Source organism: Chenopodium album, chromosome 6 (assembly GCF_948465745.1).
Source record: "Chenopodium album chromosome 6, dcCheAlbu1.1, whole genome shotgun sequence".
NCBI lineage: Eukaryota > Viridiplantae > Streptophyta > Magnoliopsida > Caryophyllales > Amaranthaceae > Chenopodium > Chenopodium album.
This window is the reverse complement of record NC_137839.1, coordinates 28393002-28420539: the sequence shown is the minus strand read 5'-3', so window position 1 is coordinate 28420539 and position 27538 is coordinate 28393002. Positions and strand designations below refer to the sequence as shown.

Sequence of the window (27538 nt, the reverse complement as noted above, 5' to 3'; positions counted from 1 at the left end):
AGGGGGACATGGGATGTCGGGGGGAAGTGGCAGTGGGTGGGGGTTGGCCGGTGCCGGTGGGCTAGAACGGAGGAAAGAGTTAGGGATGGCAGCCATGAAGGGAGGAAGAAGATGAAGAAAATGGGGATGCGTGGCAGCCATGAAGATGAAGGGAAGGAAAGAAAAAATGTTTAGCTGTAGTTAAATTTAACAATTATTTGTTAAACTCTAGTTAACTTAACAGTTACTTAACATTATTTAGTAAATGAGGTTACGGTTGAATATTTAAAAAAGTTGAAGGCTACCATTGAGAATCGAAAAAAAAATTGGCTACCATTGGAAAGAAGCAATAGTACGTGGCTACCATTGAGAATTTCTCTTCAGTTTTTTTTATGCATTAAAAGGGTTACCTTTATGCATTAATGCATAAAAGGGTCACCTTTATGCATTAATGCATAAAAGGGTAACATTCGTTCACAGAAAGAGTAACAAAATTCAACACATTAACTTCAAAATTCAGTTTCATTCCAAGGTTGATTGTATGAAAATTACCTTCAAATTTGATTTGATTTGGATGTTTGTGCTGAATTTGAATTAATTGACTTACGAGGTACCACTTGATTTTCTTCTGCATTGTCCTGATTCGTGTTTATACTTTCTCTATCCTTGTTCAAACAATTGCTTCTTTGTGTTCATCATCATTTCGAGTAGTTTCGATGTTATCTTCTACCAAATTCTTTGTTTCATCTTCTATTATTGTGCGATTTAGGTCGAAATCACCTAACAATGGGGTTTGAATTTGCCTTTGTTGTTGTAGAAAATCGTGGATCAAATTACTACAATTTGATGAATTGAAGTTTGCTGATGAATCCTCCATTGATGATCGAATCGATCGAATCCTTAAGGTAATCAATTTTTCTCTCTCCTCCATTGTTGCGTTTTCTCTCTCTTCCATTGGTGCGTTTTCTCTCTCCTCCATTGTTGTGTTTTTTTTCTACATTTTCTCAGTTTCTCTCTCCTCCATTTTTCTCACTTTTTGCATGTTTTACGAATTTTTTTTTTTTAAAAAACCCGCACGTGTGGCGGCGCCGTTTTACAATAAATTATTGTAAACCGGTTTGATGCAAAAGTTTTTGTATGAATTATTTTGTACTTTAATGTCATATTTCAATTTTTTTATTTATTTATTTTATACAATTGATTCCATATGCAATAAACATTATGAAAAGAAGAGTAATTCATTTTTATCCTACAACCAAAACAATTTTTTTTTTTTTTTTTTTTTTTTTTGTTTGATTTCATTTTTTTCACTTTGGAAAGTTTCACTTTTATGCTGCACCCCTCTCTCTCTCTCACCTCCATTAAAGCTTGCACTGATTTGTCCATTGACTCAGCTTCTGAGCTCTCTCCTCCATTAAAACAGCTTCAAAGGTAATATTTTTATTTAATCATCGAATATCAATTGTCACAACCAAGAATTTGTTTTCACACTGTCTCTATAATTTGTTAGTATTGTCAATTTAGGGTTCTACTAAAGGCAGACTATTGAAAGATTGATCATAATGGTTGAATTTATAAAATATTATAACGAACGATTTTGTTGCTATGATTTTTCTATTTGCTATTTATGTTGGTATTCTGAAGCTAGATGAATTTTATGTGATTTTCGGAGCCTAATTTAATAGTTGAATCAAATCTGGTTGCTAATATTTTACATGCTTATGTTTATATTTCTTAAATGTTAGGATGGAAGTATGAAAATTAATTTTTTTTCTCCCTGGGCACAGGCGGCCGCTTCTCCGGCGTGGGGAGGGATGCATTTGTATTTGCGATGGGTTTTGCTATTGCTATTCTTTTCATATGAGAATTGATTTCATTGATAAATGTGGAAAAACATTGAAATCATCTTATGAATTGATTATTTTAATTATAAAAGAATAGATGAATGTTGCAATTAAACCCGAAAAAACCTGAGATGTTTTTTTTTTTCAACAGTTTGATGAAAATGTGTGGTGGTATCCATTGTCAATAGCCTTCTTAACTTGGTTGGAGTTCATTACTTAGGAATAACTAGGTTTTGATCAAGATTGGGTTGAGGGATTATTCAATGCACACACTTTTATAATTTTAATTTTTCGTTGAGAGGTATTTAACTCTCAATGCTCTCTAATCTCTAGTTAAATGCTCCCATCCAATGTCTTTCTTATTCTAGGTCTTGTGTCCATTAGAGTCTCGTAGCCTCGTGAATCTTGTATATAAATGACACTCATTTTGCTAAAAGACTACTACGTGTCGCACGATCCTACAATAAAAAGGTGGACAATGATTGAATGACACTGCTACTTTTAAAGAATTTATAATAGAGGATTGTTTTTACTAGGCATTTATTCCTTTGCACAACTTTGAGTTGCATAACAATGTGTTCTCGTTTCAATTTAGAATTGCACTCATCAGCATCATGTATCTTCCCTTATTATTAATGTTGATATTTTGGCTTGCTGGAGTGTTCCTTTTTCTTGTTTTAAAGTTTGGAAAGTTTCCAATTATGAATAATTTATGGGATTTGAAATTTTCTTTGCATTCATTTAACTTGATCATTAATTCACTTTATCTTCTATGTGATAAATATTATTTATTTTTTGATGGAATAGCTGAAAAATAGCATCAGAGGTAAGGGCATGCATTGAGGAGTTACAGAAAAAATTTGTTTCCCTCTGACAAAATATCTGATTGAGATACAATTTTTGTAATTGATTAGTATAATTATTGACTTATTGTGGCAGTGAGGGGTAAAAGATATCAATTTTAGCTGTGCTTCATTCCTATTCCATTATGTTTGCTATTGTATCTGAGTATAATAGGCTTCTTCCATCGGTTTGCAGTTACGGCCTGAGCATGTTGATTGAACATAGCTGTGAGGATAGGGCTTCTGCAGTTGCAACTCTATAGGCTTGACTGCTTATTTAGGAAACAAAAAAAAAAAAAAAAATGAAAACTATTTTCCGCAGGTTTATCTCTTACACTGAAAAATTTCATCAGTAAGCATTTGTATAATTATCTATTGTTAATTGATTTTTTCTCTGTTCTTCATTTGCAGTGGGAACCTAAGACAATTAAACAGTGTGATGAGGCTTATTTTAACTACTTTTGTGGGGATTGTCTTTGGTTTCTTCTTAGGAGTATCTTTTCCTACACTCTCCTTGACAAAGGCATGTGGTGATCTACCTGAATATTTTATTCTTTATTCAGGTTTCAACTTCCATATACTTTTGTAACAACCTTTTATTTATATAGTGTTAAGACTGTTAACTTTATTTGTAACAGATGAACCTTCCTGCTCCTCTTTTTCCCTCAATTGATCTGACTTACATTGAAGATAAATATTCTGGCCTTTCAACACAAGCCCTGTTGAATGTTTGGTCTACTTTAAAAGGGAGAAAGGTTGGCCCATCACATGATCAGAATGACACAGCGGTATGTATTTATCATGATATGTCAGGACATATGCCCTATTGCTACAATTCTAGGAGTGTCACTAATTAACTATTGATGTAAACGTCACTCTACCAGCTTTAGAGAGTGATGACTTTGCTTCCAGTTCTGAAGAATGGAACCCCTAGATTTATTATTGTTGCTAAAAATATTCACAAAATCTTAAAACTAATCTATTAGGGTCCAGATATCAAACTCCCAATGCAGGGGTAAGGCCCCCCCCCCCCCCCCCCCCCCCCCCCCCCCGTGCGCTTTCCCGGAACCAAAATTTATTGTAAATACAGCAATAATTATAAAAACCTTGTTAATACCGTCACCTCCTCCTCGGTACTATCATCACTAGTTCACTATTCCTCCTCTTTCCCATCCTCTTCCTTTCCACTTCTGCAATGCCCCTCTCCACTTATTACCCCTTCCATCTCCATTGTGAGTGGCATAGCTTCCCCCTTTTTGTCACCACAACCAGCCAACCACCAGGACACCCCTTCACCGTTGTTATCTTCGACCTTGACTCTCTCAGGTGCTACCGTGGAACCACTTGTCTTTGGTTAAATGCAACACCAAAGAAAAAAAAAATAAAAAAAATCTTTTTTACCACCACAACCACCAGCCTAATCAGACCTAAATAGACAAATTGATCACTAATGTTCTAAATTGAGGAAGGTTGGAAGAGATTTTAGATAAAGTATTTTTTAGTGGTTGTTTATTGTTGTGCTGTGTTTAGTGTTTTTGATGGTTGTTGTATGACCGGTTACCTAATCATGATAATTTAAGCTACTGTCTATGATATGATTAGAACGATGTGAGTGGTTAAGCCAGTAATCAAAATGATACTAGCATTGAGGTCCACCCTATAATATGAGTGGTTAAACCTATAAACAATGTGATAATAGCATGAGCACCATCCTATGATATAATTAGTTATTCCTATAATCAAAGTGATACTAGCATTGAACACTATCCTATGATATGATCCCTGATGAGCCTCCTAGGATCCCATTTCAATAGTGGATATCCTAAGTTTATATCATATCATTCTTTTAACCTATCTTTGATGTAACATATGTTAGAGAAATTGCTTAAAGACAGGTACGCGATTCGATTCGAAACGTGGTACGGAAACGGATACGCGGTACGCTACCCATGATGAACCCGGTACAATTGGGTACGAAATAAATAAAATAATAAAATATATGGGTGATTTTTATTAATAAGAATTTGATTTGGAAAATAATATAATATAATATATATATATATATATATATATATAATAAAAAGCCCAAAGATTTAAGCCCACTTGGAATTTAACCCTAGCTGCCACCCTATGTAGTACAAATAAATAAATAATAGATATAAATAAAGACATCACTATAGACTTACTTTACCGGCTTAATAGTACTACCGTGTAAAAGAGGAGAGAGGAGAGAGAAAAAACTACTAAGATAAGTATAAAATCAGAAGAGAGAGAAACGCATAGGAAATATCAGAAAAAACCATTGAACCCCTTCAGAGTCGCCTAGTTGCTACCAGAGTCGCCTCCTTCAGCGATCCTGATCGCGAACCACAGCGACTCAAGTCACGTTTGTTCCGCGTTCCAATACGCGCGACTCAGTTCGCGATTTGTGGCTACGTACTGCGAACCTTGTAACACTGCTTAAGGATTTAAAAACATAAGATTCATATGCATTAGGATACAACTATCCATTACTATGATATTAGTGCCTTATTAACATAGTTGTTTGGCTGGTTGCTTATCACCTCTAGGCTTTCCTCAGATTGACAGGAACTTGCTGTATAATAATCTCATTATCACCATACCTCAAGCATTAAAGAAATTGATAAGTACTACACATGAAAGGATGAAATAAAATAGGGAAAAGGATAGATTCTATCAAGCTGCTAAACAACTATCTGAAATAAATCTATTAGTTCCAGGTCCTGGTATTTTATTTAATAGCCTTTCAACCACAATGTCCTTTAGATAATTTAGCTGCCCCAAATGCTAGTTGTATATGATGTACGTCCTTTGGTTTTTAATTTTTAATTGCACTATTTTTGTTGGGCACAAAGATTACAATAGGAATTAAATAACAAAAATGTCCATGGGATTACAAGCAAAGGAAAGAGAGTTAAAGTGAAGCAACAAGGGTAAATATCAAAACTAAAGGTAGGATGGATATTTGGTGTGTGAAGACTGTGAACACAAACAAAAGGTGTATGAAAGCATAAACAAATTAGAAATAGTGAAATTAATATGCAACTTCCTAAAAAGGAAAATGGTGTGTTTAAAAAAAGATGGTGGAAATATTAATTATAAACACCTCTACCTTTGTTCAGAATTCCCTCCAAAATTTCATCCAAAGTGTTGTCTGCACAGTTAGAGTTGGTGAAAAACTTCTTCCTTTTCTTATTTGCCAGCTAGAACAGAAATCTACTACTTGCTATTGTTAAAGGAACCTTTTAAACACTGCAACTATTTTGTCAGCTGTATTGGGTCTAGAGGTTTGCATAAGTATGGCTGCTCTTGGAAGTGTGAAAGACCATATTTTTTTTTATCAATATTGTTATGCTATTGTTCTATGTAGTTTAGTCCACCATTTTTTTCTGTGGTGTTGGCTAATATGGCTGTATTACCTAGGCTGTATGATTCACCTCAAGTACTCATTTTGGACAGAAAATTGCAAAATTTTCATAGAATGGCTTAGTTTGGCTTGTGGACAGTGCTTTTGCACGGAAATAGTATCCAAGACCAAGTAAATTAGGCTGTAAACTGGCTGCATCATTTGCCTTAATGTGGAAGTTCTCAATTGCTAAACAATTATATTCAAGTACAGCCCTGGCTGTATGCTGATGCTATTATCTAATTGTCATGAGATTGCAGGTTTGGTTGCCGACAAATCCACGAGGTGCTGAAAGACTACCCCCAGGAATTGTGGTTTCTGAGACTGATTTCTATCAACGTAGGCTCTGGGGTCTGCCTGAGGAGGTTTGTCTTCTATCTTGTGGAGTTACACATTTTGGTAGAAGTATAATTCCCAGGTAATTACGTGTATAAAAAATAAATGATTAAAAGCTATCTTTTCTTATAATATTTTTTGATTAATGTGTGTTAAAAAAGGCACTATTGGGGTTGAGCATGGTGTATTTGAGTCATCGAGTAATCAGAACTGATGTGATTGGTGTATGTGGTCCGTATGAAAATTTGTTTTTTGTTTATTGTGATGCTAAGCACTTACATGTGTTGATTGAGTGGAAGCGTTTCCTTGAGAAATGGTTAGTCAATATTAGAAAATTTGTCAAAAACCACATTTTATGTGAGAAACCACCTTATAAAAAGAATGGCAAGAAGAAACCCATGTACTTTTTTTTTTTTTGAACTAGTCCTTTGTTTGTATTCCCCGATGTTGACTGCTTTTCAATTCCCATCCCACTCTCCTTAGCCAGGTGGTTTCCTCAAACTCTGCGCCTACATCACCTCCTCCTCTTATGGTCTTACCTCACAAATTTTCTCCTCTCTCCTCTCTAACTCCCAATGGCGACATTTTCCAGTCATGACAATGTATATGGTCATCCAAATTTAAACTCCTTTCTGAGTTGTTTTCCCTTCAATGAAATTAGTCTATTTTCAGTTCAACCTATTTAAGTTGATGTCAACTAATTTCAGAAATAATTAGATTAAACTAGTTGATTAAGTTTAGCACAAGCTTCAGCTGGCTTTTTCCAAGCTGAGGAAGGGCTTGACCGCTTGAGTTTTCTTGATGCTAGCGAAAATTCATGCTTGCTATATTTCGTTAGCTCTCTCTCTGAAATAGAAGTCATCTTCTTATTTGCGATTATCTATTGTTGAATATCTTTATTTTCGGTGATTTAAAAAATTATGAAAATTTCATATTTGGAAAATACATGTTAATATAAATCTAATGACATCTCATTATATATATATATATATATATATATATATATATATATATATATATATATATATATATATATATATATATATTTTCCTAAAGATTAGTGTACAATTAAGTCAAAATTTGGTCAAATTTGGAAATGAAATCAGATAAATCAAATTAGATCATGTGAACTGAACATAGCCTTATTCCCTCCATATTACTTCCCAAAGGGTACTCACATAACCTATGATTGTCGCCAACAACAGCCAAAGTTTGGCAACAAAACTAAAATAAATAAAGGACAAATTCTATAAATGGTCCAACTTTAATTGAGCTAGTCCATCAAGTATCACCCAGTTTACATTATCATGATTACGATCAAAAGCAACGACATTCTTAAACCTCGAATCAAAATACAACCTAGAAAATGTATCATATTCTATTTTAGTTACTTTTTTGTTGAATCTTATGGGTTGGGTTGTTGCCTCGTTGCTTGCATTTGTTGTTCGACCACCACCTTTTTATTTTTCCATCTCTTTAAACTAACTTCAATCTTCTTCATCTCCTTATAGAATATTATCTCTCAAATCACATATTTTCACTTTTTTTTTTTTTTTGAGGTTAAGGGTTTTCAAATTTCAAGATTTTTACAATTGTTAATTAGAGTTTAGTGCAGCATTTAGGTTAAGAGATTTTTTTAAATAAAACCCAAAAATTCTTGTGCGAAATTATTGAAGAATAAAGAGTTGCATAGGTGACTGAAATATGGAGGGAGAAGGCAAAATAAAGGATGAAAATGGATGGAAGTTCTGTCAATTGCTTCCCATGGGCGTGGTCAAAGGTTGAAAGTAGAATTGGTTGGAATTTGAGCAATAGTTTAATGTGAATTGTCTATTATTTGTTTTTATATAAATGGGGTTCTTGCCAATTATATTTATAAGGTGATTTTATTTCTCACAAAAAGTCATCTATAAAAGGTGGTATCTGACAAATTTCCTTAATATAATGAATCATATAGCTTGTATATGTTGCCCATGAAGACTGAAAAGTCGTACTATTGGAAACATCAACATATCATCATTTGTATGTTGTAATCCATTAATGGTCCTAAGTCAGCAGAAGACAATTTGGAGTATTATCCTAGACTAATGATATCATGGTACTCCCTCCGTTAATAGTTATGTGCAACTTTGCACATGATTACGGTTACCAAGGCAAAATTTGGATGGCAAAGATTAGAGGGATTTAAGAGAGTTAATTAAAGTGAGTGGAGAGAGAAAGGTGGTCCCCCCCACTTGCAAATAAAGAGGGCAGCATCATCTCATCAAAAACCTTCATCAGCCCACCCCCCTTCACCATCTACAGCAATCTACAAGTGAAAACAGGAAACAAAAGACATGGCAGCAATAGATGAAGACCCTTTTTTCGACATTGAACTCTTAATTTCAGAGGAAGAAATTGCAGACATGTACTACGATTATGAAGAGCAGCTGCAAGATGCTGATTTTGAAGTATACAACTCAGACAATGAGAATATGCAAGAAGAGGCAGAAATAGAAGACAACCATTAACAACAACAATCAAACTCAGCAAGATGAAACACAAGCATCATTGTTTGAAGAAGGGACTCACCAACCAAACAGAAAACAACTAAATATGCATCAAAAGAGAGAGATTGTGGATGCAATGCTATTGAAAATGCAAGATGGTAACCTACCAAGAGGCTACAAGGTAGAATTATCAATCAAGTTCAAGGTTCATAAATCAACAATCACGAGACTGTTCAATGAAATAAAAAGGCAGATGGCAGAAGGGAATTTGATTGATGTCAGGTCCAAAAAGATAGGAAGGACAGGTCCAAAGCCAATGGAATTTTCTGATGAATTCCTACAATCAGTCCCACTTCACTTAAGGCAAACAGAAAGATCATATGCTGCAGCACTCAAAATTTCACATGTTACTCTTCATTATTTGAAGAAAAAGGGGAGAATCAGAACACACACAGCAAGCAGCAAGCCAGCACTAACATCAGATCACAAGGTGGCAAGAATGAAGTGGGTTTTGTCTCACATAAACTCAATCCAAGGGAATGAGAACCCCACATTTGATGACATGAAGTATTCCATCCACATTGATGAGAAATGGTTTTATCTAAACCCAGACAAAAGAAGATTTTATCTGCTACCAAGTGAGGAAGATCCCTATATGGCTCAACAATCAAGGAGGTTCAAATTAAAAGCTATGTTCATGGCCATTATAGGAAAGCCTCTGTATACATGATGGGAAATATGGGATATTCCCATTCACACAGCAAGAAAGGGCAAAAAAGTCAAGCAAAAAAGACCAGCTGGCACATTGGTCACAAAAGCACTTCAAAATGTCAACAGAGATGCAATATGGGACATGCTACTTCACAAAGTCATACCAGCAATAGTGTCAAAATGGCCAGCAAGTTTGCCCAAAAATGTGGTGATTCAATGGGATAATGCAAGGCCACATCAAATACCAAGAGATGAAGAGTTCATTCAAGCAACACAAGCAAATGGATTTAACATTGAGTTTGTGTTCCAACCAGCACAATCACCAGATTTGAATGTGTTAGACTTAGGTCTATTTAGATCTATTCAATCTTTGCAATATCAATCTTTTCCAAAGAATGTAGATGAACTTGTTGAAAAGGTCATTGAGTCTTATAACAATTTTAAACCAGAAGTAAACAAGTACATTGGGGTGACATTACAAAGATGCATGATCAAGATTCTAAAGGCAGAAGGAGGGAACAAGTATAAAATCCCACATATGAACAAGAAAAAGCTTGAGAATTTAGGCATTCTCCCAAATCAGATTGAAGTAGAAAGGAGTATAGTGGTGGAAGCTGTAGAATACCTGAACACAATGTTCAGGCCAGCACCCCAGGGAAATCATGAAGAAGACATGGAGGTAGATGCAGACTAATTACAAAGACACACAACAAACAACCACACACTGCCACACATAACCACTTAGTAGTGAACAATGATATGTTAAATTTCACTTTTGTTTAGTTATTTTTGTGTACCAATGAATAGGTGGTTAGGTGTATTTTGTATGGTAGAGTATTGAAACACACATGAAAGGCAGTGGTGGTTTAGTTCTAGTGCATTTGTAAGAGGCTTTTTGTAGCCATTTTATCAAGTAAGTGGAAGTACTTAATCACATGAATCCATCGGGAGATCAATTTTTTTGTACACACAACCTTTCAAACATGGTTACCTCAACATCAATCACTATATAGTGATTGGTGGAGCTATACCATTGTTCAAATAGTATTTCATAGGAGTCCCTTCATCATTTGGATTCAACACACAACACAAATAGTCTAGAGCCAATGGGGACTGTTAAACAATAACAAAAAGGGGCATGTGCAGGGAACTCCATTGGAAATTGTTCTCTACACAATGATCATTGAGAACATTTTTCACACAACAACCCAAACACCCAAATCAAGAAACCATCATAAAGGATCATCATTCAACAACCAAATTCCCATATGCCATATGCCATGATTACAACATCAACCATATCCAACTCTTAAAATGCATCATTATCCAACTCTTAAAATGCATCAATAGCCAACATAATATCCAACAGTAATAGGATAGAAGCACTAAAACCATATCCAACATAATATCCAACATAAAAAGGACAAAAGCACCAAACCAATATCCATCATAATATCCAACATAAAATGGACAGAACCTACAAACCCATATCCATCATAATATCCAACATAAACAGGACATAAGCACCAAAAACATATCCATCAAAAAATCCAACAATAACAGGACAGGAAAAGCAACACCATGTCCATCAAAATTTCCAAATATTAAAGGACAAAATCACAAACACCACATACAACATCACAGCACAACAAAGCCACCACAACATAATAAAATTCGGAGTATATGTGCATAACACAACCACCATAAACAAATCATGTCAGAAGCATACACAATCAACTTAAAAATGGGACTCAATAACAAAAATTAAATAAGTTAGGGTTAGGAAGCGTTACGAGTGCAGCTACTCAGAGGCTTGAACCATAGGGTTCATCCGCCTCACATAGCACGTCACAACAGGAACAGAACAAGAAGGCACTTCTGGTTTCTTGGCTGGAGGTTCCTCATAAGGCTCCTCATCAGAAGACAGCACAATGAACTCATAGTCAGGGAGGCCACGCATCCTTCTCAGGGCAACACGCGCGGCCTTCCCGGTGGCCTTAACTCGAGGGGGTGGCCTTTCCCTCTTAGATCTAGGCTTAGTGGGCACAACAGCACTGCCCTCACCTTGCTCAGCCAGATCTACAGCCATCTCTGAGAAATCAAGCGATTTACGACGGGACTCACCAACACCCTCCTCTTTCTTCGCTTTTTCTTCCTCATCGAGGCTTTTGAGGACTTGACCAAGGGCTCTGTAAGTGTACAGAGAGCAGTACGCACCCGTCTCAGTAGACTCGTAAAATTCACGAGGAAAAGAAGATCCAACCTCGAAGCAGTGCATGAAATTGAGGATCAAATTCTCCTCTCCCTTGTCATCCGTAGCCATATAAGCATCCTTAAGAGGATCTAAGTTCAACATTTTTAAGGAGGGACTTTGATTGAGAAAGAAACGAGAAGAGGAGAGTAGATCTGGAGTGAAAAATAGAGAAAATCGGAAGAATAGAGGAGAGAGAAAAACCCAGAAGATGAACTAGGGTTCATCTTATGAACTCTCCCGAAGATATAGGGAGAACGAAACATCACAATTAATTTGGGTAGTTGGGAAGTTGTGTGAATGAAGAGAGAGGAGTGGAATTGGAAGATAAAAGGAGGGAACAATTAGATTAGGTGAATCTGATTAGTTTAGATTAATTTAGTTTAGGATATTATAATGGTATTGATTAAAAAATAAAACAATTAAAATTAAGGGTAAAATTGTAATTTTGCCCCTTTTTTTATTTACTAAAAATAGAAAGAAATAGAAAGTTGCACATAACCCCGAGCGGACAAAAATGGCAAAAGTTGCACATATCTATTAACGGAGGTAGTATTTTATTTAGGAAAAATTGCAAAATATAATACAACCTTTGGCCCGTTCTTTTTTAATAATACAACCTTTGGATTATACATTAATATTATAGCTTTTTACATTAATAATACAACCTTTGAATTATACGATTGACTTAAATAAAAAATTTATTTTTACTTTTTTTTTTTCTCTTCTTCCCCCAAACACCACCAGTGATCCACCTATTCCCACCACCGCTTCACCACTCCGGTTTCCATCCTCACCACCATAACCACCTCCTCCCCTTCCTGACCACTGCTGCCAACCCCTACCACCAGGTCGAAAGTCCCATACACCCCATCAAGGCACCAACCAGTCCCTATTCCACCAGTCCCTATTCCACCAAACCCTTCTGCAGCCCTGATTCCACCCTTTCCCGATCACCGCAGCGAACCCCCACCACCAAAAACTCACACAAACCCCACCAACGAGCCTGAACTCCCCACCCCACCTAACCAGAGCTCCCTTCCCCTTCACAAACAACAGCGAACTACAAACTACAACCTTGCTGCCGTCCCTCTCCTTGCACCAACATGCAAGCCCCACCGCATCACCAATACCCTAATTGTGCATCAAATCACAACCAACGCCTCCAATTACCACCAATCCGCCGCCCCCAATAAGCAATTCGCCACCAATTTCAACATTTTCGCCCTCCACCGTTGATTTTGTTGAGATTCATGATTGATGGTGATGATGGGCATTATGCGCAAAGCTAATTAAAGAACAGAGCAACCATAACAAAGAAGACACCAACGAGTAGGGTCTTGGAGGAGAGTAAGGGTCGGGGATGGTCGGAGATTGGCTCGGGGTGAGGAACGTGGTCTGGTCACCGGCGACTTGCGGGGCAACTGGGCAAGGGCTGAACATGAAAGGGGGCTGGGGGTTTTATTTATTTTTGTAAAAATAAAATTAATCAAAACTTATTTTTTTTAAATAAAAAAACTAATGTTTAGACAAATTATATAATGACACGTGTCAAAGGTAACCTGTTCATCTGGTTACAAGTATTTTTGCCTATTTAAAATGAACAAGCCCCAAAGGTTGTAATGTTAATGTATAATCTAAAGGTTGTATTATTAAAAAAGAACGGGCCAAAGGTTATATTATTTTTTGCAATTTTTCCTTTTATTTATTTCAGCTTCATTTGTAGTGGATTTAAGTACAGGCATGCCCTTGCTTGGGAATCCTTGTCATTTCTCATTTTCTAATGCACTTCATGGATTTGGTCGCATGCATAAACTCCAACATTGGTAGCGACTAATTGATGTTCTGATAATTTTTCAATAGATCCACTCCTTTTGAATGATTATTTAGTTGTCCTGGCTTCCTAATTTCCTGAAGGAACTGTCACAACGATTAATAATTAAATCATTGGTCTGTTATGCTTTTTGAGACATCCATTGACTGAAGAAATTTTGCAGGACCTGACGAGTAAACCTAAATATCTTGTTACTTTTACCGTTGGCTATGATCAAAGAGCCAATGTAGATGCATGCATGAAGAAGGTTAGGCTACTCTTTCACACTTTGTTTGGATAGAAGGAAATGGGAGGAAAGGAAGGGAGGGAAGAGAAAAAGAGATGGACCATCTCCCTTATTTGGATAAAGGATTCGGGGAAGGAAGAGGAAGGGGAGGGAGAGATCCATTTACCCTCCCTCTATATTAAGCATAATCCCTCCAAAATTGGATAGATTTGGAAGGAAAATGGAACTCGCCTTTTTCCTCCACTTGTCTTTCCCTCCCCTTCCTTTCTCTTGTCTTTCGCTATTCAAACCTACTATACCTCTTATACCTCTTATACCTACTATACCTCTTATACCCATCTCCTGCGCTAAATATGGTACTGCAGTTTTCAGAGAACTTTACTATTATCCTCTTTCATTATGATGGGAGGACAACTGAATGGGATGAGTTTGAGTGGTCAAAGCGAGCTATCCATGTCAGCACTCGCAAGCAAACTAAATGGTAAGCATTTTACTTTTGACACTGACCATTTCAAGAAGTATAGGGTGCTATTTATTGATTCATCAGAAGCAATTCTACAATTGTGATTGAAACTGTGCTTTTGTTGTAATGACTGATATATTCTATTTTTCTAAGGGGAATTACTGATTATACTATTTTAAGGTATGCCTTTTCTCAGTTGTCCACCTCGGTACATTGAGTATGTTGCTAACTTACTGTGCAAATGGTGTCATTTTAAAATCAATCGATGATACCTTCTTATATACTGGCTTTTGAACTTTGTATTTTTAAATGCTGAAATATGCTTACCTTTTACCTCCTATGAGAAGTATTTTTAACCATTATAATAGAACCTTTATCATGCTCACCTTCCTCCTGAAAACTAGACCTGTTTGAAGCAATAATATGCTTACCTTTGCCTTTGCTGAGAAATCATAATTGAAAGATACGATGGTTATATTGCTATGACAGCTGTATTATTTCCCTTCATTATTACTAGCTGTATCTGTTAGCATGGCTGGTCTTTTGGGATTTGAAAATTTTGGAGTCCTAGCTAGGGGAATGAGGTTGGGTATATCCCATTCAAGTAGAGGAGAGAAAGGGAATGATTGAAGGCTTATAATTAATTGGTCCCTTTCATTGTATGTAACTACTAACATCAGTGAACCCAAAGACTTACCTTCTATAAGCTATACTTTTATAACATTTCTTATTTATTATCTTTTTATTCCTTCCCTTGTTTGCTGTTGTAGGTGGTATGCTAAAAGGTTTCTGCATCCAGATGTGGTAGCTGCTTACGATTACATATTTATTTGGGATGAAGACCTTGGGGTCGAACACTTTGATGCTGAGAAGTGAGCTCTTTGACAATATTATTTTACTCAATTATATGCTATTTAGGTGGACTATATCTGTAAGTTGCCATTCGCTATGCTGTAGATACATTGAATTGGCAAAGAAGTATGGATTGGAGATTTCACAGCCTGGGTTAGAGCCTGACAAAGGCCTAACATGGCAAATGACGAAGAGAAGAGGTGACAGTGAGGTTCACAAGTAAGAATTGTTTAAACTTATCCTTCTCCTGGCCATCTATTATATGTTTAGATTATTTTGCTGACTTAGTGGCTTATACTCTATGTGCTGCATATACAGAGTGACTGAAGAAAAGCCTGGATGGTGCCCTGATCCTGTGTTGCCACCTTGTGCTGCGTATGTAATATAATATAGTTATATATTCTTGGCTTTATTCGGATTATTACTGGTTCTTAATTTTTACAAGACCCTGATTCTCTTATGACCAGGTTCATTGAAATCATGGCACCTGTTTTTACCAGAAATGCTTGGCGCTGTGTTTGGCATATGATTCAGGTATCTGTTTAGTAATTTGCGGATTTTTATTTTCAATTTTCTATGATCATAAATTTATTGTGGTGTACTTTCAGAATGACTTGGTGCATGGATGGGGCCTTGACTTTGCTTTGCGGAAGTGTGTTGAGGTCTTCTGATTATTTTCGCATCTTTTTTTCCCATACTACATTAATTCAATTTCGTCATTTGATCCTATATCTTTCTCTCCAGCCGGCTCACGAGAAGATTGGAGTCATAGATTCGCAGTGGATAGTGCATCAAGGGATTCCATCTCTCGGTAACCAGGCAAGTTGTAGGCTTCTTTTTTGCCTTGTTTGAATTATCTTGTTGCATTAATCATTAATTGTTTCCTTTTATGCTATTTTGGACAGGGTGAAGGCAATAATGGAAAGGCACCATGGGTAGGGGTAAGTTCTTGTTGTCTTTTTACTCTACACTCTCATGCAAGCATCTCACTTCAAGGCATGCTGAATGCACATGAACGCTAGTGCATGAAGATTCATATATTTGTTTTGTGTTAAAAGTCGATACAAGTTCATTAGTTTTACCTCTCATGTGCCAGGTTAAGGAAAGGTGCAGAAGAGAATGGACAATGTTCCAAGATCGTGTTGCTGTAGCTGAAAAAGATTATTACGAGTCATTGGGATTCCCCATCAATAACACAGCTCGATATCCCACATTGATGTAGATGCAAACGTTTTAGCTTGTTTTGCTTGATCCTTCATGAGAAGAATGGTGCTTAGGATTTGTAGATTTATCTTTGCAACATTGCAAGTGATAAAGCGATTAACTTATTAGGGTTGCAATATGTCCCTAGAAAAGTTTTAACTGTCAAGGAAGGTTTCGAATGTAAAAAAATTAGAAAAAAATTTATTTAGTTGAACCAAGATTACATGCAGAAGTCTTTCAAAAAAAAAAAAAAAAAAAAAAAATAGATTACATACAGAAGGAATAGGGAAGGATTGTGTTTAGGATATTTTTTTTGTGTACGCATTGAGGTTTTTGTACTCAATTTAAATAAAACGAACCATGTACCTCTAAGGTTTGCAAAAGTTTACCGATTAGTATACAAGTAATGATTAAAAAATGAATTAGATTAGTATTCTTTTGTTTTTTTACTCCTTTATTTTTTTAAAAAAGTTAATTAACAAAGCCAATCAGAAGGTGACACGTGGTAGTCACCTTTTAAAAGTGGTTATGAATTTTACTAACCAGTTAAGGGATTATTTTGAGCAAATGAGGGTTAAATGTGGGATTGTTTTTCAGATTTTGAAAATATGGGATTGTTTTTGAGAAGAAGAGGCAAAGGTGGGATTAGTTTCAATTTTTCCATTCATTAAATCAATAGGGTATTTTGTTCACAAAATTTAGGTAGTTTGAGTTATGGATTTAAAACTAGCCTTTTGGTCATTGCATTAAACGAGTTATTTTCTATGATTATTTTTTGAGGTGTGTTTTTAAGAAAATTAAACACCTCATTTTGTTATTTAAATTATGCAAGTTACGAAATACTTACAGTCTTTAACTGTTTAACATTATATATTCTATATTTAATTTAATGGGAATGTGCAAGAAATAATGTTGATTACGTATAATGAATTCACTTTATTGATAATTATAATATAATAAAAAAAAGTTAAATGGTAATTGTAACATGTGACGCTATTGGTTTGTGTGATATTTGTGTTATTATATGCTAAGTATAGATCGTTTAAATCAATACCCTATGTTTGGTTTATAAAAATGGTTGTTAATCACTCTCTCCGTGAGTAGTTCTTACACCAAGATTCTTTTGAACACGCCTCACACGCGCGAGTAACAAACCCCAAAAACTAGAGTTCAAGCCCCTAGGTTTTACGAATCAGCTTTTCTCCTGTGTGCCATGAGGCGGACCGCCGGCGATTGGAGTAAGAGGTCTTCCTTCTCGATTGTCGGCGAGTCTTTCTCTTACAAGGTCCGACTAGTTGTGAGAGGCCCCAATTTTCATGATACGGTTATCGACCGACTTTGTTAACAACCTCCGGTTGATACACACGTAGAACAACTTGTTTTCCACCTTGCTTGTGGTGGTGGTTCAAATTCACGACTAATCCGCCGTTTTCGTCTCCTCTTGTCTGCTATTGGTAATCTGGCGCTGGAGGGTTTTTTCTTGGTGGTAGTGATGAGTGACATTCATGTCAATCTTAGGGTAATGTTTTTGCTTTGTTTTAGTTAGTGTTAGGCTGTTTATAGTTGTTTTGTTCAAATAATGCGTGCATTCATATCTCGATTTGTTTTTTATAAAATAACGTATGTGCTGAATTCTTGCCTTTATTGCATGTTTGCACCGTTGCCCTACCTTATTGCTTCCCTTGGTGTTTGTGCTTAGGTACTTGAAGTCAAGAATTGCAAAGAAGAATCCAAGCAATCAAAAGAGATGATACGAAGAAAGCGAGGTGCGTTGGAGCGCAAAGTCGCAAACCTATGTGCGGGCGCACACAGAGGGCACAAATGAAGAAAGAAGGCAAAACCTTCGCGCGGGATGTGCGCTGGTCGTGCATGGGCGTACACCCAGCAACACAAGTCGCGCATACCCACACAAGCGCGGGCGCGCGCCAGACCTCAGTTCGGCTTATTTTAGCGGCTCTATAACTACCCGAGGCTTGGCTTTGTACGGATCAACTATTCTTTTAAGATCCTTTTCTCTAGTTTTTAGGTTAGATTCTCTATCTAGGTTTAGCTTAGTATTAGAGTAGTTTAGAGAGAGAAAGTGAGGGTTTCACCATTGATGAGCTTGGATTTTGAAGAGGAAGATTGATCATCTTGTCTGTAGACATTCATTATCAATTAATGAGCAATACTTACCTTTTCTTCTCTATTTTTATTGCTTTATTTTAATTTTTTCTTTGTTGATTGCTTGTTAATCATGTTGATGCTTATCTTGTTAATTTGTTGAGTAATCTTGTTATTAGCATGATTAGTGAGTAGTTCCAAAACTAAGGGGATGGTTGTGGTATAGTTGGATCTTATGCATGTTTTAGAGTTTGTAATTAACTTGTTTGTGATTAAAATGCTTTGTTTTCCAGGTATTAACAATTATTGCATTTGAGGGGCCCGTCATTTGTTGTAGTTCGGTGGATTGAACTAGGTTATGGCGATAGCGTGATCTAGGAATGTCCATTGAATGATTGTCTTGAATTTTTCCCCGATTCACATGACTTATGACGATAGTGTAAGCTAGGGATGAGTTGGGAAAGTAATTGACCTCGATAGGTGGTTAGGTTGTGCTTTTAAATCATTGACATGAGTTGCTTACTTTGCATTTCGATTCAATTCTATGCTTTGTTTATGGTTGAGTGAATGCTATGCCTGACCATTTCCTTAGAGTTTTAGCTCTTGTCTTAGTCTAGTCTAGTTTTGTATTGTTAATTCTCGTTTCTTCTTGTTAGCCTAGTTTAGTTATTGGTAATGATTGTGGTGATTAGTCGTTCTCCGTGCTTTTAAATATTTGTTTGATTGAAGGTGTTTTAGAATTTAATGACCTAAAATAACCTTTATCAAAATGGCGCCGTTGCCGGGGAGTGACTTCCAATATCGTGTTATTACCTTATTGAGTCTAGGCCTTTGTGTATAATTTTCATTTGGTTTGCTTTCTTTTTGTTTTTCTTTTGCTTGTGTATAGAGTTTGAGCTTTGTTGTTCGGTTGTTATTTGTTTGTCTTCATTGAGTCATGGATCAATTTGTCCAAAATTCACGTCTTGTTCTTCTTTGCCTCAATTTGAATATGAACCCTTTTGGGTTTACTTTAAGGGGCTGTTTGGTTGGGGGTAATCAGGAAAGGGGATGAGAATCAACTGGCTCGATTCCCTTTGTTGATGTTTGTTTAGCACTTTTAATCATTCCCTTTACCCTCCTCATTATCCCAAATCCTTCCAACTCCATTCCCCACCCCTAGACTTTCCCATTCCCTTTCCCTACCCACCACACCACCACATCACCACCTTCACACCTACAAACACCACCGGAAAACCAGCCCAGACCACCGCCGCCCCTACCCTGACCACCGCCGAGCCTCCCCTGACCACCGCAGCACCGCCCCCGACCACCGCTGCACCCCCTCCCCCACAAAAACCACCCCTAGCCCCGATCTTCCGTTCCCCCGAAACTGTCATCCCCACCCCAAACCACCCCCAAAAAATCGACCCCCCTGCTCGGAAATTGCCCCCTCCCCTTTTTTCCACCCCCCAATTTTAATCCCCCACCCAAACATCCGTTAACCCAGAAAACCGTTTTTTAGGGTTTCGGATTTTTTGGGTTTTACGAGATTTTGGGTGCGAAATTAGGGCTAGGGGTGCCGGAAAACGGGGGAAGGGGTATTTCCGAGGAGGGGGCTGGTTTTTGGGGGTTGTTTGAGGTGGGAGTCGAGGTGGGGTTGAATGTAGGAGTCGGGGTAGGACTGAGTGTGGGGAAGGCTAGGTGGGGGTGGCCGGCGCTGACAAGGGGAGGGGGAAACCGGTGGGGGCGAGGGTGAGGGGTGGTCGAGGCTCACGCGGCTGAGAAAGATGAAATGTGTGGTGGTTGTGGTGGTGGTGGTGTGGTGGTGGGAATGATTCCTTTGTTTTAAAAACAAACAACAAAGCAAAAATAGGGTATTTTCATTCCATTCTTCTCCTTTCCCTTTGTTCATTCCATTATGATTCCCTCGTGCGAACCAAACGACCCCTAATAGGTTTGAAGACTTCTCTAATTGCCATGGTTGTTCCTTGTGGGAGGCTTGTGAGGTCATTTATTGGGGTTTGAATGAATATACTAAGGGGTTGATTAAAAACATGTGTTTAGACACCCAAATGTGTCTCCCCAAAAACCAAACCCAGTGATGAATACTTTTGACATTGCTTGATTATCGAATGAAGTGAGAGTGTGAAAAGTCTTGTGATGTGTTAGTTTTGATAAAAAAAAAACTTTCTTTCCGTTTTTGAAAATCTTCTCTATTTATGGAAATAGCCAGTCCAATTTAGCTTAGTCCATGATAAGGGTCCATTAATAGTGTAGTTGGTTTAGGCTCGTAAAGAGCTTTCCAATGATATATTATAAGCTCAATTCCAATGAATAATGAGGAAGTTATGGTCCAATCAATACTAATTTGGGTTTGAAATGGTTTTATGGCCCAATGATCGAGTGGAAGGCCCATTAATTATTATTCCTAAAATTATTAGGATTGATTATAATCTTCTAGAAGAGTCTAGAAGGTTATTTTGAGTTCTAATAGCATTAGGATTGATACTTAATCTTTTAGAAAATAATGAATTTGGTTTGAAATAAAACAAGTGTTTTATTTTGATAAAATCTGATTTAAAATTAATTAAAACAGATTTTTAATTGCTTAATTATATTAAGAAGAGGATTCCGTACAAAAGCGCGTTTTATATTAAACCAGCGCCCAACGACAGAGCCTGTCGCCATGCGTGATCCTTGTCGTTTCGCGCTGGGCTATGTCGCTGGCGACAGGGATCCGTTTTATTCCGAATCAAATTCTGATATAATTCTATCGATTCCGGACTATTTTCTTATAAATATATAGGGGTCGTATTTCCCCGTTTTGATTCATTCACAACCATCTAATTCTATTCTTTCTCTCTCTAAAAGCTAGAAGTCTATTCTTTTTCCCTCTTTCTAAACCTTCCCCTTTTACAAAATTCCACATTCACAAGTTCTAGACACACCTAGCCAAGTTCGAAGTTGCCTTCGTCCTAGACGTGAAAGGTTGATAATTTCTGAGGGTTTGGTCCCAAATCTCTATTTTAATTATTTAAATTAATTGTTTGATTTATATTTTCCTTAAAGTTACTAACGCGTGTATTTTGTTATTAGAAAGAGATACGAGGCATCGAAGTAAGTAATTTAATTACTTTGTTATCTTTTGATATAGAAATCATGCTTATATTATATTATTCCTAGTATCATGTTAGGATGTTATTAATTGCTTTCTAGTATCATGTTTAGGTTGCTTCCTATTTCTTTCTTAATATCATGTTAGTATCATGTTAGGGCTAAACCTTTGATCTTTAATGTTTAGTGACATGCTAGCATTTGTTATTAATCTTGTTAGTATCATGCCTAAGATCTTGCTATTATTTTGCTTTATTGAGATTATTATTATTATGATGATTGTTGTTATGTTGCTCGATATATTATTATTGTTATTTCTTGATCACGCCTTTCATGCATGTTTAAAGTGATTTGTACGTGTAATAACGTTTAATAAGATAATTAATAATTAAGTTTAGGTTAATATGATTATAATTCAAGTGATCACCAATAATATATTTGTTTGTGCATTAATATTCAACCAACATAGACTAAACAGGTTTAGGGCTAACCTATTGATTGTATGTTAGTCAGAAAGCGCACATGAATACGAGACGAATAAAGCAGATGTCTATTATTAGGGCAGGATCAATCTCTTTTAGGTTGGATTTGTACCTTCATCCCCGAATATCCAGTCATGGTTCCAGACTACTATGGAGTTAGCGATCTCATGGATCGTGAAGGGGTGTAACCTTCACCCTGTGAACGGTTTACAAGTTCCTAAAACTTGTTGGCAACTCTTTTGCTCTAGCTTCCTTCCCTTTGAACGCCACCATGCTTAAGTGTATGATCACATTGGGGCTCAAGTGTGGGATGCTTGAAATATTCCCTGCAATGTGTAATGGTAAATTCGAGCCAAATATTTGGATGAGGCTTGGGATTTCTAAATGTGGTTTGCTAAGGGTAGCTATGAGCAAGATGCTAATGCAAATTGTAATGATTTTTCTAGTTCTTGCATGATTTCTAATAATGAATCTTTTGTTCCCCAAGATGAATCCATAATGCATGATGCCAACCTTTCACCCATGTATGCCAATTGTGGTGAGATGCATTCCAATGTTGATAATATCCATGATATTTCACAATTTTCATCAAATATGTGCGTGGATCTCAATGATGCTCCCATACCCCAAATTCCCAATTGCATGATCTTCCCTCTATCATCTCTAATTCTTACACGATTCCAAATGAGTTTACCTATGTTTCTCATGAGCATATATATTCGTTAGGGTTAATTGACTGGATGTACAAAGAGAGAAGAGTTGATGGAGATGCTTGACGAGATGTTGAGAAAGCAAGAGGAAGAAAGTAAGGAGTTTAATGAGGAGATGAAAGCTAGGATGGAGGCACTTGGTAGACAAATTTCCCACCTAGCTCACAAATATCCTTCCTTCCTATTCCCCACCCATATGAGTAAGCCCAATGGTAATTGTGAGAATGAATCACCTCATTGGGCTTTTGAGTGCATGGTTGAAGATGATTACGATGATAATGTTGAAAGCCATAGAGGGTGTATGGAGGATGATTCATTTGATGATATTTTAAAAACCACCCCCTTTATCCAACTTGTCCCTCAACTCTCTTTGGAACCTGTTGATGAAGATCCCATTTCGGTGGACCTCAAGCCTTTTTTTCTCCATGGTAAATTGCAAAATTTTGAATTCTCTTTGGTAATCTTATATAATTAATTTTTATCGCTAATAACATTAATGATTATTCTTTGTCAAAAAAAAAAAAAACATTAATGATTATTCTTTGTCAAAAAAAAAAAAACATTAATGATTATTCTTTGTCAAAAAAAAAACATTAATGATTATTTTTTATTAAAATTTTAACTACAGTTAGAGTTGTTGGGTTAATCTAATTATTTTTTATTAATAAAATAATTTTTATTTGGTTTTTTTAAAAAAAAACCAAAACCCTCCCTCTGCCTCACCTAGTCACTACTAGCCCCTCCCCTCCCCCGGCCGCCGGTGGCCATGCGCGACACCTCGACCGGCAACGCCTCCCTTGTGTGCCAACCACGGAAACCCTAAACCCGCTCCCATGTAAGTCTACCATATAGGCTTCCCAATAACTTCCACATTTTGAAAGCCTGAATCGCCGGCACCGATCTCATGGCAACAACGAACCAGCCATTCTCTCTCCTCCGTTGATGCCAGAAAACGTAGTGAGAAAGAGGAGGAGAGAGACTTAAAAGCGGAGAATAGTGCAAATAACCACTTCTTCCTCTTTGCTGCTCCCATACCAATGGTGATTTTGCAGTTCGTTGTTTTATTATATGTCAAAAACTAATTGAAAACCTTGATGATATTCCATTGATATTGAGTGAATTTACGATGATTTAGCTTGAAATTGATGGGGATTTGCTAGATTTGCTTCGCATTTGTCGTCAATTTTTATGAAATTTTACCTCGATTGACCTTAACACATCTTTCCAAACACTTCTCAAGATTCACAAGGCAATCCTTAAATGAGACACCCCCCACCGAAAAGTCATCCATGAAGACCTCCATTTCCTCCTCCAACATATCCCCAAAGATACTCATCATGCACCTTTGGAATGTAGCGGGTGCATTGCATAACCCAAAGGGCATTCTTCGATAGGCAAAGGTCCCATAAGGACATGTGAAGGTAGTTTTCTCTTGATCATCGGGGTGAATGGGGATTTGGAAGAATCCCGAATATCCATCAAGGAAACAATAGAACTTGTGCCTTGTTAGTCTTTCAAGCATTTGATCAATAAATGGAAGAGGGAAGTGATCCTTCTTGGTGGATGTGTTTAGACGTCTATAGTCTATACACATCCGCCAACCCGTGACCGTCCTAGTTGGAATGAGCTCACCCTTCTCATTCTCAACCATGGTCATGCCCCCCTTCTTTGGAACGACATGCACGGGGGAGACCCACCTTGAGCTAGAGATGGGGAATATGATTCCCGCATTCAATAGCTTGGTGATCTCCTTCTTAACTACCTCTCCCATTTGGGGATGTAGTTTTCTTTGTCGTTCGATAGAAGGAAGGGCGCCTTCCTCAAGTGTTATATGGTGTTGGCACAAGGCGGGGCTTATACCTTTAAGATCATCAATTGTGTACCCCAAAGCACCTTGGTGCTTTCTCAAAACACCACATAACGCTTGAGCTTGGCTCACGCTCAAGGATGCACTAACTATCACGGGATAAGTGGAATGAGGGCCCAAGAACTCATACCTAAGGTGTGATGGTAGAGGTTTGAGCTCTACCATAGGCACACCATTACCTTCCTTTGATGTGGCCGCTTGCAAAGCCTCTTGGCTTGAGATTTTCAAGCACATTTGCTCATCCACTTCTTCCATGCTTCCATTAAGCAATTCTTCATAGAATGCCACTTCCTTGCATGGTGTACCTACTTTGTCCTTGTTCAACAAAACATTCTCAAGAGCATCGTTAGAGGTGAGAAAGTGCTCATGCATGGAAGACACAACATGATCAAGTGAATCAATCATCATGCAATTTTCTAGAGAAGAAGATGGATATTTCATGCTTTCATTCAAATCAAATTCAATGACCTCATCTCCTACCTTAAGGGAAATCTTTGCACTCCTCACATCAATCATAGCACCCGAGGTAGCAAGAAAGGATCTACCTATAATGATTGGAATGGTAGCATCTTCATCCATTTCAAGCACAATAAAATCCACCGGGAACACAAACTTCCCAACCCTCAATGGAACATCTTCTACCTTACCTTTTGGAAACTTGATTGACCTATCGGCTAATTGCAAGGTAATGTTAGAAGGTAAGAGTTCCCCTAGTTCAAGCCTTTGATAAACCGAATATGGCATTATGCTAACACTAGCTCCCAAGTCACATAAGGCATTATCAATTTGCATCTTGTTAATAGCGCAAGGGATGGAGAAGTTTCCGGGGTCTTTCAATTTGGGTGGCATTTTGTTCATGATGATAGCACTACAATTTTCGGTCAAATTGATAGTTTCCACAACCTCACAAGTCCTTTTCCCACTCAAAATGTCCTTGAGGAATTTGGCATAATTTGGCATTTGGTTGATCACGTCGGTAAAAGGTAGAGAAAGATGAAGTTGTTTTAGCATATCAATGAATCTCCCAAATTGCTCATTCAATTTGTGTCTCATGAATTTTTGTGGGTAAGGGAGCTTGGGTTTCACAATTTCTTTCTCTACTGTCACCTCTCTAGGTGTCTCAACCACAACCTCATCCAATGATGCCCTATCCCCCTCATTCTCAACCAAGGCTTCCTTAGGAATCTTCTTATCCTCACCCTTCCTAGGCAATCTCTCCTCAAGAACCTTACCACTCCTAGTAACAATAGCATTCACGTGTTTCTTGGGATCAAGACCTTGGGAAGGTAAAGAAGAAGGGCTTGCATGATCTTTCAAAGCATTAGCAAGTTGAGAAATTTGATTTTCAAGCATTTTATTGTGGGTCATCATTTCATTGAACTTCTTATCACTAACGGCCATGTATGTGTTCAACAACTTGGTTTGATTCTCAATTATTTCTTCCAAATTGGTCCTAGGTGAAGAAGTTTGGGAATAGGAATTTTCTCCTTGAGTCCTTGGAACAAATCCGGGTGGGGGACCTCTTTGAGCATTATTTTGAAAATTGCCCTTCCCTTGATTGTTCCAAGTACCCCTATTTTGATTTTGTCCATAACCTTGATTATGGTTACCACCACCTTGATTATGGTTACCACTACCTTGGTTGTGATTTCCATAACCTTGGTTTTGATTTCCATAATTTTGGCTTTGATTTTGGCCACTATAACCTTGATTATTATAGCTACCACGAAAACCTTGGTTCCCTTGGTTTCTATAACCACCACCTTGATTATAGTTGTCAAAATTGCCTTGGTTTTGGTAATTCCTATTCCATTGACCTCTTTGATTATCAAACCTTTGAGCATTATTATTTGACACATAATTCACATGCTCACTCTCCTTGTTATCAAACTCATCAACACATTCATTAGGACAATTACTAGAGTCATGATCATACGATCCACATGCATCACAAAACAAACAACCCATAGGCATATTATGTGAAGAGGGAGGGGGTTGAGAGTTAGAAGGAGTACCTCTCCCCTTAAATTGGGAGGGAAGATTCAAAGCTTGGGATGAAGTAGAAGTGCTCTCCAACTTGGCTTTGATTGCGGTCATCTCCTTTCCCAAGTTTGTCATTTGGGAGGAAAGGTTGTTGATCGCATTTAGATGGTCTACCGAGTACAATGAAGATTGCTTGCTTGAAGAGTCTCTCTCCCCATCTTGCCAATCTCTATAGTACGTCACCACGTCCTCAATGATGTCCACCACTTCTTCTTCGGTCTTGTTCATGATAGGACCCCCGGCCCCCCCATCAAGGCATGACTTGCCTTGGGGACTTAAACCGCCATAGAAGATTTGGACCACTTGGTATGTTGGGATTCCGTGGTGAGGGCACTCCCTTTGATACTCTTTGTATCTCTCCCATGCTTCGTAAAGGCTTTCATTTGGCCTTTGCTTGAACCCTTGAATCAAGGCTCTTGCCTCCGCCGTCTTCTTTTGAGGGTAAAAACGGGACAAGAAGGCCTTTGTAACATCATCCCATGTTCTCAAGGAATTGGGCTTCACCTCTTTATCTAGCCACTCTAAGGATCTTCCTATGAGAGAGAAGGGGAACAACTTGAGGCGTATGAACTCTTGAGAAACTCCGTTGACTTTGATGGTGTTGCAATATTTTTCAAATTCTTTAAGATGGTTCAACGGGCTCTCATTCTTAGCCCCACTATATTGCCTCCTCTCAATTAAGGTGATCATGGCCGGCCGAATCTCGAAATCATTTGCCGGTGTTGTAGGCGGAGCTATGCCGCTCTCAAACCTATAAGCACCGGGTATTCCTAGCTCCTT

General features: G+C 37.5%; 1 protein-coding gene and 1 pseudogene across 1 annotated transcript; both read left to right on the top strand.

The window, feature by feature from the left end:
* The first annotated feature begins 1258 nt into the window (after positions 1 to 1258).
* LOC145635990 (uncharacterized) lies at positions 1259 to 16893 on the top strand. Its single transcript, XM_081687419.1, has 15 exons — positions 1259 to 1410; positions 2862 to 2987; positions 3077 to 3188; positions 3304 to 3453; positions 6353 to 6457; positions 13877 to 13960; positions 14305 to 14420; positions 15173 to 15274; positions 15360 to 15473; positions 15573 to 15629; positions 15722 to 15788; positions 15863 to 15916; positions 15999 to 16073; positions 16160 to 16195; positions 16351 to 16893. Exons 2-15 carry the CDS (start codon positions 2968 to 2970, stop codon positions 16474 to 16476), a joined length of 1218 nt encoding a protein of 405 aa, XP_081543545.1. The 5' UTR covers positions 1259 to 1410; positions 2862 to 2967; the 3' UTR covers positions 16477 to 16893.
* A 10181-nt stretch (positions 16894 to 27074) lies between these two features.
* On the top strand, positions 27075 to 27173 carry LOC145637646 (small nucleolar RNA R71; annotated as a pseudogene).
* The last annotated feature ends 365 nt before the right edge of the window (positions 27174 to 27538 follow it).

Bases quoted from the DNA above. Each gene is read 5' to 3' on its own strand.
- LOC145635990 (XM_081687419.1), top strand. From the start codon at position 2,968: ATGAAAACTATTTTCCGCAG. The intron at 2,988-3,076 runs GTTTATCTCTTA...CTTCATTTGCAG, and splicing joins ATGAAAACTATTTTCCGCAG to TGGGAACCTAAGACAATTAA. The intron at 14,421-15,172 runs GTAAGCATTTTA...TTGCTGTTGTAG, and splicing joins ACTCGCAAGCAAACTAAATG to GTGGTATGCTAAAAGGTTTC.